The 16,335-nt window shown below is 36.5% G+C and overlaps 1 protein-coding gene across 4 annotated transcripts in view; it reads right to left on the reverse strand.

Moving 5' to 3' along the window:
* The window catches only part of EXOC6B (exocyst complex component 6B), a 600,442-nt gene that overhangs the window by 288,958 nt on the left and 295,149 nt on the right, over positions 1-16,335 (reverse strand). For all 4 annotated transcript variants that reach the window (XM_045788250.2, XM_045788249.2, XM_045788251.2 and 1 more), the window contains 3 exons: positions 2,392-2,475; positions 1,987-2,033; positions 581-701 (listed from right to left, as the gene is read on the reverse strand). In XM_045788250.2, the coding sequence (XP_045644206.2) occupies positions 581-701; positions 1,987-2,033; positions 2,392-2,475 (252 nt within the window). The remainder of the gene's footprint in view (positions 1-580; positions 702-1,986; positions 2,034-2,391; positions 2,476-16,335) is intronic.

Below are 16,335 nucleotides of genomic sequence, written 5' to 3' on the forward strand. Positions count from 1 at the left end.
ATAATTAGCTAACTTATTGATACATTGTAAGCATTTTTTTTTCCAAAAAATAAGAATAAACTGTGAACTCCAAGTCAGTATTAATTGGCATTACAGAAGGCAATACAGAGTAGTGCCTGAGAACATGAGCTCTGGAGTCATATGTATGGATTCCATGGATTCCAATCCAAGCTCTACCACTTACTATGTAACATTAGGCTGGTTATTTAACTTCTCTGAGGTTCAGTTCCCCAGACCATAAGGTAATATAATAATAATACCTACCTTATGAAATATATTTGAAGTACACATACCAACGTCTGACACAGAGAGAAGAGTCCAATAAATGTCAGCTGTTTTTTTGTTGTTGCTGCTGTTTTTTGTTTGTTTGTTTGTTTTTATTGCAGAGAGCATCCAAAAATGTGGGCTCAGTGTTAGAAAGGATGGTAATTTGAAGTGGCTACCTCCATATGTCTTTGAAAGAGACAGCTCCAAGTAGGTGATTCCACAGAATACATACGTGATGATTTTAAAGCAGTACAGCATTGACCAATATATAGATAACCAGCAAGTGAGAACTTCTCGCACGCTTCTTACGTACCGAGTGGGTGCGGAGTGCCGCAATGGTTTTTGAAAGTGCCATTTCCCAGAGTTCATCAATGTAGGCTCTATTTACTAAGCCCTGGGTTGTATGTAAAATGTGATCTTCAACCACAAAAAAGCTAAGATGGAGGAAAAAAGAAAGTACAGCTGTCAGAAATTACAGTTTGACTACTACCTCCAGGGTCTGACAAACATTAAGAGCTGCCATCAAATTCGAAGTTAATAGTCATTTCTTTCCTTAAAGAAAGCTACTTGGTGTCGTAAACAAAAATCACATTTCTTGGACCTAGAATTTTGCCCAAGCACTTTACAGAAATCGGAGTCACATTTCTATTAAATGTTAACCATAATGGTGAGCAACTTAAAAGGGAAGAAAATGTTTACAGGTAAGGGAGGTTAATTTCACTATATTAAAAACACCAGGCCATTAAGACATTTCAAAAAATTAATCAATTTAAAGAGACACTGAAAGCTGAAACACACATTTTTTAAGAACCCAACATACAAAATATCAAAATTATTCCCTTTATACGGATTTCTTCATTACAGGGTTGAAAATGTATCTTACAAAGGTCAAAAAATGTAAACTTATTTTTTAACACTCTGTTATAGCTTTATTGTTGTGCATTTACAATGTATCTTTAGCTCCCTTGGCTAAATGTTCACACTAAATAATTCTTTAAATAAGGAATTCTTATGACATATTTTAATCAAAACTATCAATTACACTGAAAAATCTAAATCTGAAATAAAACAGAAATTTCACGGAACAATCCAACTTCTTTCCCTTTCATTTATCTGCGAAGTCATAATTTTGCCATTAGAATAAGCTGCTTATATTTGGGGTGTTTATTTGGGAAATGCAATTCCATATTAGTACGTATACTCTGGATGATGGTGGCAAACTATACAGCTCATGGGACAAATCTGGCCCACTGCCTGTCTTTATAAATATTGTTTTATTGGAACACAGCCACGTTCACTCATTGCTGTATTGTCTATAGCTGCTTTCACACTGCAACAACAGACCTGAATAGTTGTGACAGAAACCGTATGGCCTGCAAAGCTTTACTAAAATACTTTACTATCTGGCCCTTTTAGAAAAAGTTTGCCAACTTTTGCTGGTTATTTGGTTCCCTCTTACCAAGAATGGAGAAACAAAATATCAAGTGTAATAAAATTACAATTCAAAGTTTTTCTCCCTTATCCACCAAAACTACTAACAATATAATGCTGAAACCAATAAGACATTCCTTTAGCATTATCAGAAAGTCAAAAATAAATCTTAAGAATTTAAAATAAAAGAAATATAATTTCCCAAGGAAAACTTATTTTTCCAAGTCTCATGAGTCTAGGTATTAAAAGTGTATAAATTTAAATACATACACACATATATATACCTACCCTACAATTTGATTAAAATACTTCCTGTAGCCATCTAAAGTTTCATGCTGCAACAAAGGAAAGAAGAAAAAAGTTACTCTTTCTATTTTGATCCATTAAGACAAAGTTAAAATCAGTTACTTAACTTCTTAAGGCTCAGTTCCCAAGACTGAGGTGAATGTAACAATAGTACCCTACCTTATAGGGTTATAATGAGGATGAAATGAGATCATTCATCCCAGTACTTAAAACAATGCCTGACACATAGCAATCAATAAATGTTAGTTGCTATTTTCTTACTGTCACATCCACCAAAAATGATCTCAGAGAGACAGTTTAAAAAAAAAAAATAGTACATATGCAAAATAATGAACAGCTGCCAGAAAAGAAAAGTCAAAAATTGAGAAGTTAAATTGGTGATCCTACCATGTTAGATGGAGGCTGCAGCACCAAACGGGCCTGTTTTCGCCTCTGTTTTCGGTAGTAGTTCTCAAATGTTTCCCGGGCACCCTGTAAAATAAATAAAAGGAAATGGGTTGACACCAATCTGACCAATTATTCTAGTATTTTGTGGGAAAAGAGAAGCTCCCAGGTCTGGAATAGAGGCAACCCCACATTTCTCAAAATCTGCTATTTTGACAATGATAATAATCATAGAAAAAAATAAAAACGACTATTACCATTTATTGAACCTTACAAATCCTGTAAGAATGGAGACAAAAGATTCTTAAGAGGACACTACCAGAACTCAACCACCAACGCACCAAAGCTGGTTGCTGAATCAACTATCACAAACTCACAAGAATGAAGACAAACCAACATTCTCATAAGAACAGTTGAGAAAACGTTCCTTAAAAACCTCACAGAACATTCCAGAAGAAAAATGTTCAGAATGAAAACCAGTCTCAAATGAATCATGAGCAAAGGGCCAGGGGGAGGCAGGAAAAAGGCAGAAGTGGAGAACAGTAAATCAGTCTTCCCGGCTAGCGTATAATCAAGCACAGGATTAACACCAAAAAAGAAGAAACAAAGCCCTGGAAATTCTTGGTGCACAGTTTCTTAAATTGAAAGGTGCTCCAGAGAACAAGAGCTGGCTCATGAGCTCTGTAACTGGGTTGAACAGCATCCTCTCAAAATTCATGTCCCTCCTGGGACATCATAATGGGACCTTATTTAGAAATAGATTTACTTAAATTAAGATGCAGTCATGCTAGAATAGGGTGACCCCTAATCCGAAATAACTGGTGTCCTTAAAAGAAAAGGAGAAAAGACACAGAGATAGACACACAGGGAGAATATCTTGTGACAACACCAGCAGAAACTGGAGCCACACCCCACAGCTACAGGCCAAGGACACCGAGATCGCCGGCCACCGCCAGAAGCTGGGGAGAGGCAAGGAAGGATGCCACCCAGAGTTCCAGAGGGAGGATAGCCTTCTGACACCTGCTTTTGGATTTCTAGTCTCTAAACTTGGGACCAAATAAATTTCTGCAGTGTAAGCCACCCAACCTGCGATACATCGTTACAACAGCCCTAAAAAACTAATATAACTCAAAGCTTTTAAAACATGACAGCCCCCCACCCCCCGCCTCTGCGGGGCATGTGGGTGGCTCAGTGGTTAAGTGTCTGCATTCTGCTCAGGTCATGATCCTGGGGTCCTGGGATCCAGCCCTGCATCAGGCTCCCTGCTCAGTGGGGAGTCTGCTTCTCCCTCTCCCTCTGTTCCTTGCTGGTGCTCTCTGTCAAATAAATAAAATCTTTAAAAAAAAAAACAAAAAACAAAAACAAAACAAAACATGATTTCCCCCCTTCATGACTAAATTCTACTCTGAGTCTGAGACTTTTCTAAAAAATAAGAGTAGAAATGGAGAGACAGCATGCACAGTGGTTAAGAGCACTGATTTGGGAACCAGCTGATGATGTCATCATTCAAATCATGAGTCTGCTCCTTTCTAGCTCTGTAACTCATATGACCAGCTGTGTAACTTTCACTAATTTAACTTCCACCATTTAACTATTCATCTTTCACTAAGAGATGTGCTATGGTGTTCTCATCTCTAGAGATGTCACCCTCATCGTTGTCATGAAGATTCAGATAAGTTACAAAGCTTTTAGAACAGTGTCTGATAATCACCACTATGCATGTGCTTCTTTTTTTAAAAATGAGATGAAATAAATCAATCATGGAAATGAAAGTCTTGCCCATGCGAAAAAGTATAAACTCCACGCAATACCTAAGGTTTAGTTTCGTTCACCTTCCCAAAAGTCTGAAGAATCCTATTCAACATGACTTCTCTGTTACATCCCTAAACCGGAGAAGTTGATTTAAGGTGCTAAATCACACTAACTCAGCCTAAGCTCAGGGGTTGGCAAACGTTTCCTCCAAAGGGCAGGATAGTAAATATTTTAGGCTTGGTTAGCTCTACTGTCTCTGTTGCCACTACTCACCTCTGCTGTTGAAATGCAAAAGCAGCCACAGACAGTACATAAAATGAGTGTGGCTGTGTTCCAATAAAATGTTATTTGTAGAAACTGAAATTAGAATTTCATGTAATTTTCATCTGTCATGAAATCTTCTTCTTTTTATTTTTTTACCAACCATTTAAAAATGTAAAAGCCATTTTGAGTTCACAGGTCACATTAAAACAAGCAGCAGGGTGGCCATGGCCCATGGTTTGTTGACCCCTGGTGTAGCTTAAAAACAAAGGATTTAAAATGCTAACGTGATTATAACTATAGACACCTGAGTTTTCCTGCTATAAAATGAAATCAAACATTAAGACAGCTATTTCAAGGCTTTCTTATTTCTTAGTCTATAAGTTAATGAGGTAGCAAATGATTCTATTTAAGAAATAAAAAGTGGAAACTGCCTGTTGGTTTGTTAAAGTTATTCCCCACTTGTCACCATTTCACAGCATAGTGGTATTATTAAATGTCAATTACATTCCATACACACTGAAGGGCTTTTCATTTTAAAGTTAACAGCCCTAAAGGCCCTTTATTATTCTTGTGTGACATTACACATTCAACATTCATCGGAGCCAAGATACACTTAGCTGAGAATTTAGGGAAAGTCTTCTCTCAAATTAGACCATTGTATAATAATTTAATTATTTGTTGTAAAAGATAGAAAATATACAAGACGAAATTCTATATAAAAACCTATCATAGACCTCTACTTAGTTCTAAACTAGATACAGTTTTGCCTTTCAAATATTCATTCGATAAAATAACACAAAAAAAGATGAATTTATCTAATAATTCTGGCTTCTCCATTTACAAAAATGAGTTAGATTTTCCCTAGTGGCTGCTAAATAAATTCACCTCTGAGTATTCTATTTCCTCTGCCAATTTTGTCAACTCAATGCTTACAGGTGGAATTTGAAGTGGACATCTGACCAGTCCGGCTGAGTGCCTGTCTTTTTCCAAACAGATCAACAACAGATGAACTATAAAAGTTTGCCACTTCAGTTTCAAGCTCCTTTAATCATTAATATTAATTTTAAAAAACCCTCAAAAACTAGTGAAAGTAGAGGAAATAGATATAAAATAACAGCCAGTGAAAGTTGTTTTAGTTTGTTTTCATTTTATGTCATTAGTATTACAGTGGTCCAAAGGCTTTGTAATAATTAATTAACACACATAATATCATACATACAATAAAGAATAGTTCTTGCCATCATTGAATTTATAGCCTATGATGGAAAACTAACAATTAAATAAAAAATACTATAGAATCCTACGGATTGGAGTGTGTGTGTGTGTGTGTGTGTGTGTGTGTGTGTGTGTGTGTGTGTGGTGGGTGGGAGGAATGTCAGAGAAAGCTTCCCAGGGAAAAAAAAAATGCCATTTATATTCATAGTTGAAGAATGAGTCAGAATAAGCCACGTAAAAAGAAAGGGAAAAATATTTCTCATAGAGACACAGAAGTTCAAAGAAAAAAGGCATCACGCATCCCATGAATTGAAAGAAGTTCTTCATGGCAGGACCTTCAGAGTGTAAGGGAGAGGAATGACAAGAAATAAAGGCTGGAGGGCTTTGTAAATTTTGTTAAGATATTTGGACTTCAACTCTAGAGACAATCAGAGTTTTAGACATTTGTAAGTTGCAATGTACTGAGTAGAATGAAGAAACGGAACACTAGATACAAAAAGATCAGCGTGAACTTGATATATATTTAGGAGGTACAAGCTGATGATTGATTGGATATTGGTGGTGAAGGACAGAAAAAACAGCAAGCTAACATGAGTTTTCCAACCTGGGTAGCTGGTTTGATGGTGGTGTCATTTAATGAGAGAGAAAACGTAAGAGCAGGGATATAGTCAATTATTATTCATGGATTCCATATTTGCAAATGTGTCTACTTGCCAAAATTTATTTGAAACCTCAAAATCAATATTCATGCTGCTTTCGTTGTCATTCACAAATGAGTACAGAGTGTTGAAAAACTTGAGCTGCACCCAATGCACATGTTCCTAGCTAAGGTCAAACAAGGCAACGCTCTGTCTCCTTTCTTCAGTTCTGATACTATAAACAATTATCCTTTCCACAGTCATCCAGTGCCTCATTCTTTGTATTTTTGTGCTTTTTAAAAATTGAGATATAATTGACATATAACATTATATTATTTTCAGGTGTACAACACAATGATTCAGTATTCATATATATTGCAAAATGACCCTCACCATAAGTCTAGTTAACACCTATCACCACATACAATTTTCTTCCTTTGGTTGAGAACTTTTAAGATTTACTCTCTTAGAAAATCTCAATTACCCAATAAAGTATTATTAGCTACAGTCACCATATTGTACATTATAACCCTAGGACTTACTTATTTTGTAACTGAAAGACTATTCCTTCTCATCACCTTCACCCAACTCTGCCATCCCCCACTTTTGCAACCACCAATCTCTCTATTTATGAGTTCAGTTGAGTTTTTTGTTTATTTGTTTAGATTCCGTATATAAGTGAGATCATACAGTATTTGTCTGTGTCTGACGTATTTCACTTAGCAGAATGCCCTGAAGGTCCAGCCACGTTGTCACAAATGGCAAGATTTCATTCTTTTTTATAGCTGAATAATACTCCTTTGTATATATAGATCCCACATGTTCTTTATCCATTCATCCATCAGTGAACACTTAGGCTGTTTCTACATCTTGGCTATTGTAAACGATGCCACAATGAACATAGGGGTGCACATACTTTTTCAGTTAGTGTCTTCATTTCCTTCAGATAAATAGCCAGAAATGAAACTGCTGGAACATATGGTAGTTCTATTTGTAAATTTTTGAGAAACCTCCACACTGTTTTCCATAGTGGTTACACCAATTCACATTCCCACCGACACGCAACAAGGGTTCCACTTTCTCAACATCCTCACCAACACTTTTTATTATCTTTTTGCTACCGGTCATTCTAACAGCTGTGAGGTGATACCTCATTGTGGTTCTGATTTGCATTTCCTTGACGATTAGTGATGTTGAGCACCGTTTCATGTACCTGTTGGCCCCCTGTATGTCTTCCATTTTTGTGCTTCTTTTTGGTGACTTTGCTATTTAAAGGGCCCCCAAACATAGTACTGAAGTGCTGCCTGATGTTCCTAAGACTTGACACTTGTCAAGAAGACAAGATGTGCCTTACAGAGAAAACACATTCAGATAAGCTTTGTTTGAGCATGAGTTATAGTGCTGTTGGTCACGAATTCAATGTTAATGAGCAAACAATACATATTAAATACAATATCTTTAAAGAGAAACACACATAAAACAGGGTTATGAATTGATTGGCTGATGAAATGTTGTAAGCAGAAGCTCACAGGAGCCTAACCCCATATTTCCCCAGCAGCAATGGTTCGGTAATCATTAACTCAGTGTTTACAGTGACCTTATAAAATATAACTAACATGAGTAACAAGAACTGATTGTACATTGGAGACTGGTGATAATGACCTCTGTAATGAACATGTTTAGTTTGTGATTTCTAAGTGCTAAGTGTTCGGGAGCAGGCATATTTGGGTCACAGCTCAGGTGAAAGGGCTAAGCTAAAGACAATAGTTTTCAGAATCAGGAATCATGGGCAGAAAGATGGTAATCTAAGCTTAGGGAAAAAATGAGATAATCTAAGGAATATCTGTAGAATTTAAGTACAAAAGGACCTACCACAAAAACCCTCAGTGACACCAACAATTAGGAAATATTTGTCTCTTGCCTATAATTAAATATAATTTTAAATGTCACCTACTTAGAGAAGACTTTTCCACTACTCAATTTAAAATGGGAAGTTTTGCCAGGGCACCTAGGTGGCTCAGTCAGTTAAGTGGCTAACTCTTGGTTTCGGCTAGGGTCATGATCTCAGGCTCATGAGATCCAGCCCCAGATTGCTCCTCCAACCCCCCAATCCACCTCAGGCTCCGTGTTCATCCATACTCAGCATGGAGTCCGCTTGGGATTCCTTCCCTCCTCCTCCCTCCTCCCACTCCCCCACTCACACGTGCACACGCACTCGTGCACGCTCTCTCTCTCATTCTCTCAAATAAATAAATAAAATCTTTTTTTTAAAAAAAAGGAAAGTTTTGCCTAATACACAGCTCTCTCTTTTAATTCTTTGCATAGCACAATCTCCATCTGACATTATGTTGTTTATTTGTTTATTGTCTGTCTCCTCTCATTAGGATGCAAGCTCCCCAAGAACAAGTTTATTTGTCTTATTTATTGTTGCGTTCCCAGCCCCTAGAACAATGCCTGGTATAAATGGCACTCAATATACATTTGTTTGAATTAATGATTAAAAGGATTAATAAAATATTAACCAATATTTTCTTTCAATGCTCCATTTTTATATTTACTCTTTACCTGCTAAATTGCAATAATCATATCTTTGTAATTTTTCCTATTCATCTCATCCTGCTGTTGTTCCACCTTCATTTATTCTTTTAAAGATTTTTGTTCCTGTTTCATTGAAGCTATGCTTTCTTCATGCCAAACAATTTTCTAAAATTTCCTTTTGGCTCCTGTAGAAAATCATTCTTAGAATCACGTTTCCTCTGAATTTTTAGGATGATGTCCCTTGTCCCATTTTATGCAGGATGTTTATGCAGATCTCACATTTTGTTTTGTATTGTTTCATTTTCTCAATTGCTCTGTTTTGAACAATAGGAGCTCTCTCTGGACCAGTACTTTCTTCCAGGCTTGTTTTGTGGTTTGTCCTGGCCCATTCACCAACCATCTGGCTATAGATCTAATATCTTTATGGAAGCAACAATTCATAGCAGGTTGATGTGCCCAGGTCCAAAGCTGTTTCAAAGTAAATCCACCAACTGGTTCCAGTGCCTAGCAAGCAACTGGCCTACTAAGTTCACATAAAATATGGCCGAACATTTTTTATGTTTAACTCTCTGAACCTCTCGAGGGAATGAAAATCACAATAATACAGGGTCTTCCTGTCTGTGTTCTTATGCAGCACTACTGAGTATTCTCCAGCACAGGAGAAACTTTGCTGCCACTGAAGGTCCCACTTTCCCCCTCAACCCACACTCTGGCAGGCTTATAAAGGAGAATCTCTACAGTACAGGGGTAGACAACTAATATATTCATCAATTCAGGATTGTATTTCCAAGCCAGATGAGCCAGAGTGGAAAAGGCATAAAGCATCTTCAGATTTTTAAGGTCTGCTCTGTGTATGGTAGCAAAACACACATCACTCGACAACTAGGTTTCTCAATCCATTCAATCAGCCTTAATGTTGGGAGAAAAGTTTATTCAAATTATTATTATTATTATTCAAATTCAGACAATGTAATGTTAATTATAAGTCTTCTTTAATAATGGTGTTGTAATTTTTTAGACTTTTATGCATCTAAAGAATTTTAGTGGAAGTTAAGAAAGGCTTAGAAACTAAATAAGACTTTGCTTAATTTTTTTCTGTTAAGTGTATATATTCCATCTGAAGTTTAACTGAAATACAGGAGTTTATATCATTATAAAAAATTCTCTGCAACAATTTTCTTCTCACTCACTTGCAGAGCAACTACACAAAAAGAGCTAAATGATCACAGAACCTATTCTATTTTTCCTTAACGCTAAAACAAGAGAAAGAAATACTCCCCAGGTTCTATTGACCTCTTCTTCAATTCACTGGGTGCTTTCTTTTCTAAATTCATATTTAATTTAAATATTATATCACATCCTATGATAAGCTTAGAGGAGGGTGCTAATGGTCAAATTCCCCAAAAGCCATTGCCAATTTCTTAATTAGTCCTAGCACTAGAATTAACCACGATATAACCCACTTCTCTTCAGGCTATACTGAAAATAATTATTTTGTTGTTTTTTGTTTTACCTTTTGGTTTTTTTTTAATATTGTCTCTTTTTAAAATTATTAATTATAAAAGTAAAATATGTGACTTTTAGAAAAATCAGACAATAAAGGTAAGGCAAAGAAAGAAAATAAAGGTCACTGATAATCCCATTGCCTGGAGATAACTACTATTTACTTTTTGGTGTACTCCCTTACAGACGTTTTTCTATCTTAAATAGATATTTCACATACTCACATATGTACATATACACACCTAAAAAGGATCCTATTGTTCATACTTTTTCACTCTTTTCATTTTGCATGCAAAAATCTTTTCTCAAACATCATAATTTAGTATGATCCACTCATTGCACAACACTGTGCCAACTTTCTTTCTTCAAACACATGCTATAAATTGTCATCATACAAATGCTGGATCTAACATGGGCTTTCAATAAATGTTTAAAAATAAAAATAGAAATGCAAGTGATAGCTTTGAGTTCCCCATGTGTCTAGGCACTTGTCTGGATATAAACATAGGAAACACACACAGCATTGCCACTCAGTGTGGGCAAATGAGTGAGACTTTTTGTTTTTGTCTGTAAAAGTGGTAAAATTTATTGCTAACAAAGCTCAAAGTCAAATTTTAGCTGCTGTCAGTTTATACATGCACCCCAGTAATCAAATAAGTCAGGATCATGGGATCCTCACTCTTGAGCCCGGGGGGGGGGGGGACCAGACGAAAGACCTTTCCATGCGTTTCTTTTTCTTCATAAAAGGTGACGATGTATACCACGTGCACAGACGCCCTGAACTTCTCATACAATTACTGAGCCCCATGCCTCCAAACAACAGTACCACCTACACGTCTAGTTTTGTGGAAGAAAAAGTAAAACTTATGGTGAACAATAATATTTCATATGGGTAATATGTCTAAACAACAGACAAAAAGAGGACAGACCCATCTTCATTTAATACTTACTCTGCCATTATTTGGCAAAACAGCTCTTCATTGAGTGGGCCTTTCCTGGTAGAGACTGAAATGGGGTCTACTGGAGGGTGGGCTGAGTCCTTCTCATCTACCACAATAACTGAAAATTAACCCTTGGATTAAGAAGCAGCAAAGGACAAGTAGACAAAGAACAAGGGAGGGAAATGGAAGGAGGGAAGCACACACCATTGTTCTTCCGGCTTCGCCTACAGGAAGCAATATTTCCATTTGGTCTTGGGCAAAGCCTGTAATTTCACCACCCTGACTGCAGCTGGAGAACTCCCTTTCAACTGTCCCGGCATCCAAGTGAAGACAGGTTTATTCAGAGTTTTAAAAAAACCAAAAACCTGAAAGGGCCATTTTAATTTGCTTCCATGTGAAAAGGGGAGCACTTTTCATAGGGCCCCATAATGACGTTCAGCGGGATATTACACTTCGCCATATGGCTAATTTGCACAGCAGGCCCAAAGCAGGATTTTCTTTCATTAGAACTGCCCTAAAGATCAGACTACAGAAACATGTGTAAAGAACAAACCCAAGATGCCCCCTATTGCTTAAATCTAGAAACATTCGATTCCCAGATGTAAAAGCCCATTCAGAGAGTTCCCATGGCAAGGTCATTCAAGAGTCGTAGAGGCGGTATGTGTCACAGCTCCATTTACGTATATTAGGGCTTTGAAAATGTCTAAAATTTAAAAGCCACAAAATTGTCAAAACACCTCAAAAAAAAAAAAACCCACTATATATGGAGGTAGGATAATAGCTCTGGTAGATAATTTATTATTACAAAACAAAGCAAAACAAAACAAAAACATTACTTTCCGAATGCCCGAATTCTTGATATCATTCATTAGCTTACAAAATAAATCTACATAAACTTTTGACCCTTTTTGAAGAGAGCAAAGGCAGTCTGACGTTCTAACAGAGTCCTGTTTATTTTTAAGATGGCCCTTATAACTTATGTTTGTCTTGGCATTTCCTCCTTCTGCCATATCCCAAGCCTGAACCATAGAAAAGAACATCCCCTCCGGGAATGACAGAGTCTACAGGATTTAAAAAAAGAAAAAGAAAGAAATCTGATGTCTAATGATTATGGAGTAGTTGAGTCTGTGCTTTTGAAGAAAGTAAACATTATGATTAACAATCTTGGGCTTTGTAATTAGCTTCCCCCTTCCAAGAGAGAGTGTTAATTTATTAAATATTTTAACAAAGAGTCTTTTATTATCAGATTCAGTTTGGCTGGCTCCTTTCATAGCATTACCAATTACAACCAATAAAGCTTTAATTGATGACTACTTTTTATAACCTTTGACCCAAGATGATAAACAGTTGTACCTTAGAAGCGAAAGGGTAAACCTCAAAGGGAACGGTGTCTTAATCATGCTTAGCAAACCAAACCGCTTAAAATTACAACCTACCTACCTGGTTAGAACAAAAACCCAGACTTCCTCCATGATTAAGATAATTGATCAGGAAAAGATTTGGATTTCACTTTTAAGATAAGTGTCCTTTTTGTTAGGGAAACCCTAATTAAAATTACCTGCATATAACTGTGTACCATAATGTGCTAATTGTAGATTATAATATGATTTAATCAATTTGTAGACAATTAGCAAGTAAATTTTAATATGTGACATAGCTTCTAATATAAAATAATTGAAATGCAAGTTATTTTACTATTTTTTAAAAAGACACTATAATTTAAATTATATCCCCCCAAGTCCCATCATTTTATTGAGCAGTACCTTTATAACACCAGGGACTGTTAGGAATATGTGAGCAGAGAAGTAAACCAAATTAACTGCCCAACAATGAGACATCGAAAATTCTTAGAGAATTGGGTGCCTACACATGACAAGTAAGGAGAGTCATTCCTTTAATTAGAGTGAGATAATGAGGTTGTCTGCATTTTCTCCAAAGAACAATTCCCAAAGTTGGTAGTGTTCCAAAGATACTATTCAACTGCCCAATTTCACACTTGCCAATTTTTAAGGAAAGTCTTTTCTAACTCACACCTGTCAATCTTTTAAACTGCGAAGGTGCTGCATAATTTGGAAGTTTAAAATTTCCCAGACAAATCTCTTAATCTGTGTCATGTTGCCAAAATGAATAGGGAGGGAGTCTGAGCAATTACTAAAGAGCTAATAGGAAAATGTGGCATCTAAAACTGTAAATGAAAATAATACCATCGTGTCACAGTGGTTACTCACCATCACTTCGTGGAGATGAAGACAATGAAGACACCGTTAATTGTCCTCACACTGCAAGTCCTGGCCTAACAGAAGGTACGGTGTAAGATTTTATATAAAAAGAACGAGGCGTACAGCTTTTAAGTGACTTCTCCTGTACATAAAGGAAGTCAACGCCAGGAAAAGCAAAAAAAATCTGAGGTTCAGTCGAAGTACTTTATAAATTGAAAGAGCTATACACGTTATTTTTATGATATATAAATGTATGTAATGGCTGTTTTATTAAAGACACATGGCCGCTCTCTGCATTTCAAAATCAAATTTGCCACACACCCAGAAAAAAACAGCCCTTTATATAGTTAAGTGAGGATTGGGGAAATTTTGTATAAATAAATCTATGCTTTCCTCTCCATTAACAGATGCTGTAAAGAAACAGACAAATTTAAAATCTAAGAATACAGAAATAAATCATACTGGACTTCAGCCGTTCAGAACAAACAGGCAGAATATCTAAAAACAAAGCGGACAAATATTAAGCTGGTATTTGGTAAATAAATAAATAAGAAGAATACAGACTAAGAGAAAAAAGGAAACTATACGTTGAACAAAATTTGCTTCAATGCCAATTTTCTAAATTAAACTTTTTATTATGGGAGAATTATAGATTTACACAGAGTCAGAAGAACTGATAGAGACAGATCACATGTGTTTTTACCCGGCCCCTCCAATGGTAAATATTTTAGCAAAGTACAGCACTGAACACAATCAGGATCTTGACACTGACACAGTCAAGGTCCACATTTCCAAAGCTACGAGGGTAGCTCAGAGTCTCCTGGGTACAGCCATAGCCACTTCCCTCCATCCCTACCCCCTACTTAACTTTTAGTAAGCACTAATCTACTCTCCATTTCTATAATTTTGTCACTTTCAGAAGGTTACATAAATGGAATTTTACAGTATGTAACCTGTTGAGATGAGCTCGTTTCACTCAGCATCAATCTCTGAGATTCGCATAGGTAGCTGCCTCTACCAAGAATTCTTCCCTCCATATTCCTGAGTAATATTCCATGGGAAAGTATAAATGTACCACAGCTGGTTGAACCATTCGCCTACTGAAGGACATCAGGGCTGCTTCCGGTTAGGGGCTGTTACAGACAAAGCTGCTATCGACTTTCATGCACAGCAAATACCTGAACTAAATTTTCATTTCTATGGGATAAAAGCCCAGGAGGGCAATTGCTGGGTCATCTGGTAATTACATGTTTTGCTTTTTAAGAAAATGCCAAACTGTTTTCCAGAGTGACCGCACTGCTTTACATTCCCACCAGTGTCCTCGCTGCCATGTGGTGTCGTCACTGTTCTGACAGGAGTGCAGGGATCGCTTCGCTCACTGTGGCTTTAATTTGAATTCCTCTAATGACTAATGACATTGAGCGTCTTCTCGTGTGTTTATTTGCCATCTGTATATCTGCCTCGGTGAATTGTTTCTTCGTGTCTTTTGCCCATATTCTAACTGGCTTGGTGGGTTTTAAACTGTCAAGTTTTAAAAAACCTTTGTACATTCTAGATACTACTCCTTGGTTGGATATGGTTTGCAGATATTTTCTCCCACTCTGTCCCTTGTCTTTTCATCTTCCTAAAGGGTACTTTGCAGAGCCAAAGTGTTCTATTTTGATGAGGTCCAATTTTATCAAGTTTTTTCTCTATGGTGAGCACTTCTGGAGTAAAGTTTAAGTACTCTTTGTCTTCCTGGATTCTGAGGATTTTCTCTTATCTTTTTCTTAAAAGTTTTAGTTTCGCATTTCACATTTAAGTCATGATCCACTTTGAGTTAGTTTTTGTATAAAATGTAAGAAATAACTCACTTTTTTTTTTAACTGTGGATGTCCAATTGTTCCAGCACCATTTTTTAAATTGCTTTTGCAATTTTGTAAAATACTTTTGTGAGCCTAACCTATCTCTGGATTCTCTACACCGTTCCATTGATCTATCTGTCTATACCTCTGCCAATACCACACAGTCTTGATTACCGTTAACCATATAATAAGTCTTAAAACTGAGTATATTAATTCCTCCCGCTTTATTATTCTTTTCAAAATTGTTTTAGTTATTCTAGTTCCTTTGCCTTTCCATCCAAATTTTAGAATAATCTTGTCCATATCAACAAAAATCTTATTGGGATTTTTTTTAGGGTGGGGAGGGGCAAAGGGAGAGAGAGAATCTTAAGCGGACACCACACCCAGCACGCAGCCTGACATGGGGCTCAATCTCACAACCCAGAGATCATGAGTCGGATGCTTAACCGACTGAGCCACGTAGGCACCCCTTATTGGGATTTTGATAGGAATTTCACTAAATCTGTGTGTCAGCTTGGGAAAAATTAATATCTTTACTGTGTTGAGTCTTCTAATCCATAAACATACAACGGCTTTCCACTTTTTACATCTTTGTTGATTTTATCCATCAGCATTTTGCAGTTTTCAGCACATGAATCCTGTACATTTTTTAAAAATTTACACTTTTTTTATATTTTAAATTATATTGTACTTTTCATTCTGGTATCTGTATGCTCATTCCTAGTACATAGGAATACAATTGATTTTTGTGTATCTTATATCTGCCACCTTGCTATATTCACTTATTAGTATTAGGTGGTCTTATCTTGATTCTTTGGGTTTTTCATCAAAAACAATCATGTTCTTTACAAATAGGTATGGTTACATTTCTTCCTTTCCAATCTGTATGCCCTTTATTGCCTTTCCCAGTCTTACTGCACTGACCAGAATGTCTATTCAACATAGAACGTTATGTTGAATAAGTGGTGAGAGCAGGCATCCTTGCTTTGTTCCTGATCTTAAGAGGAAAACAAGTCTTCCACCATTAAACAAA

The sequence above is a fragment of the Ursus americanus genome, chromosome 7 (genome assembly GCF_024610735.1).
Source record: "Ursus americanus isolate L20-20 chromosome 7, mUrsAme1.1.p, whole genome shotgun sequence".
Lineage (NCBI taxonomy): Eukaryota > Metazoa > Chordata > Mammalia > Carnivora > Ursidae > Ursus > Ursus americanus.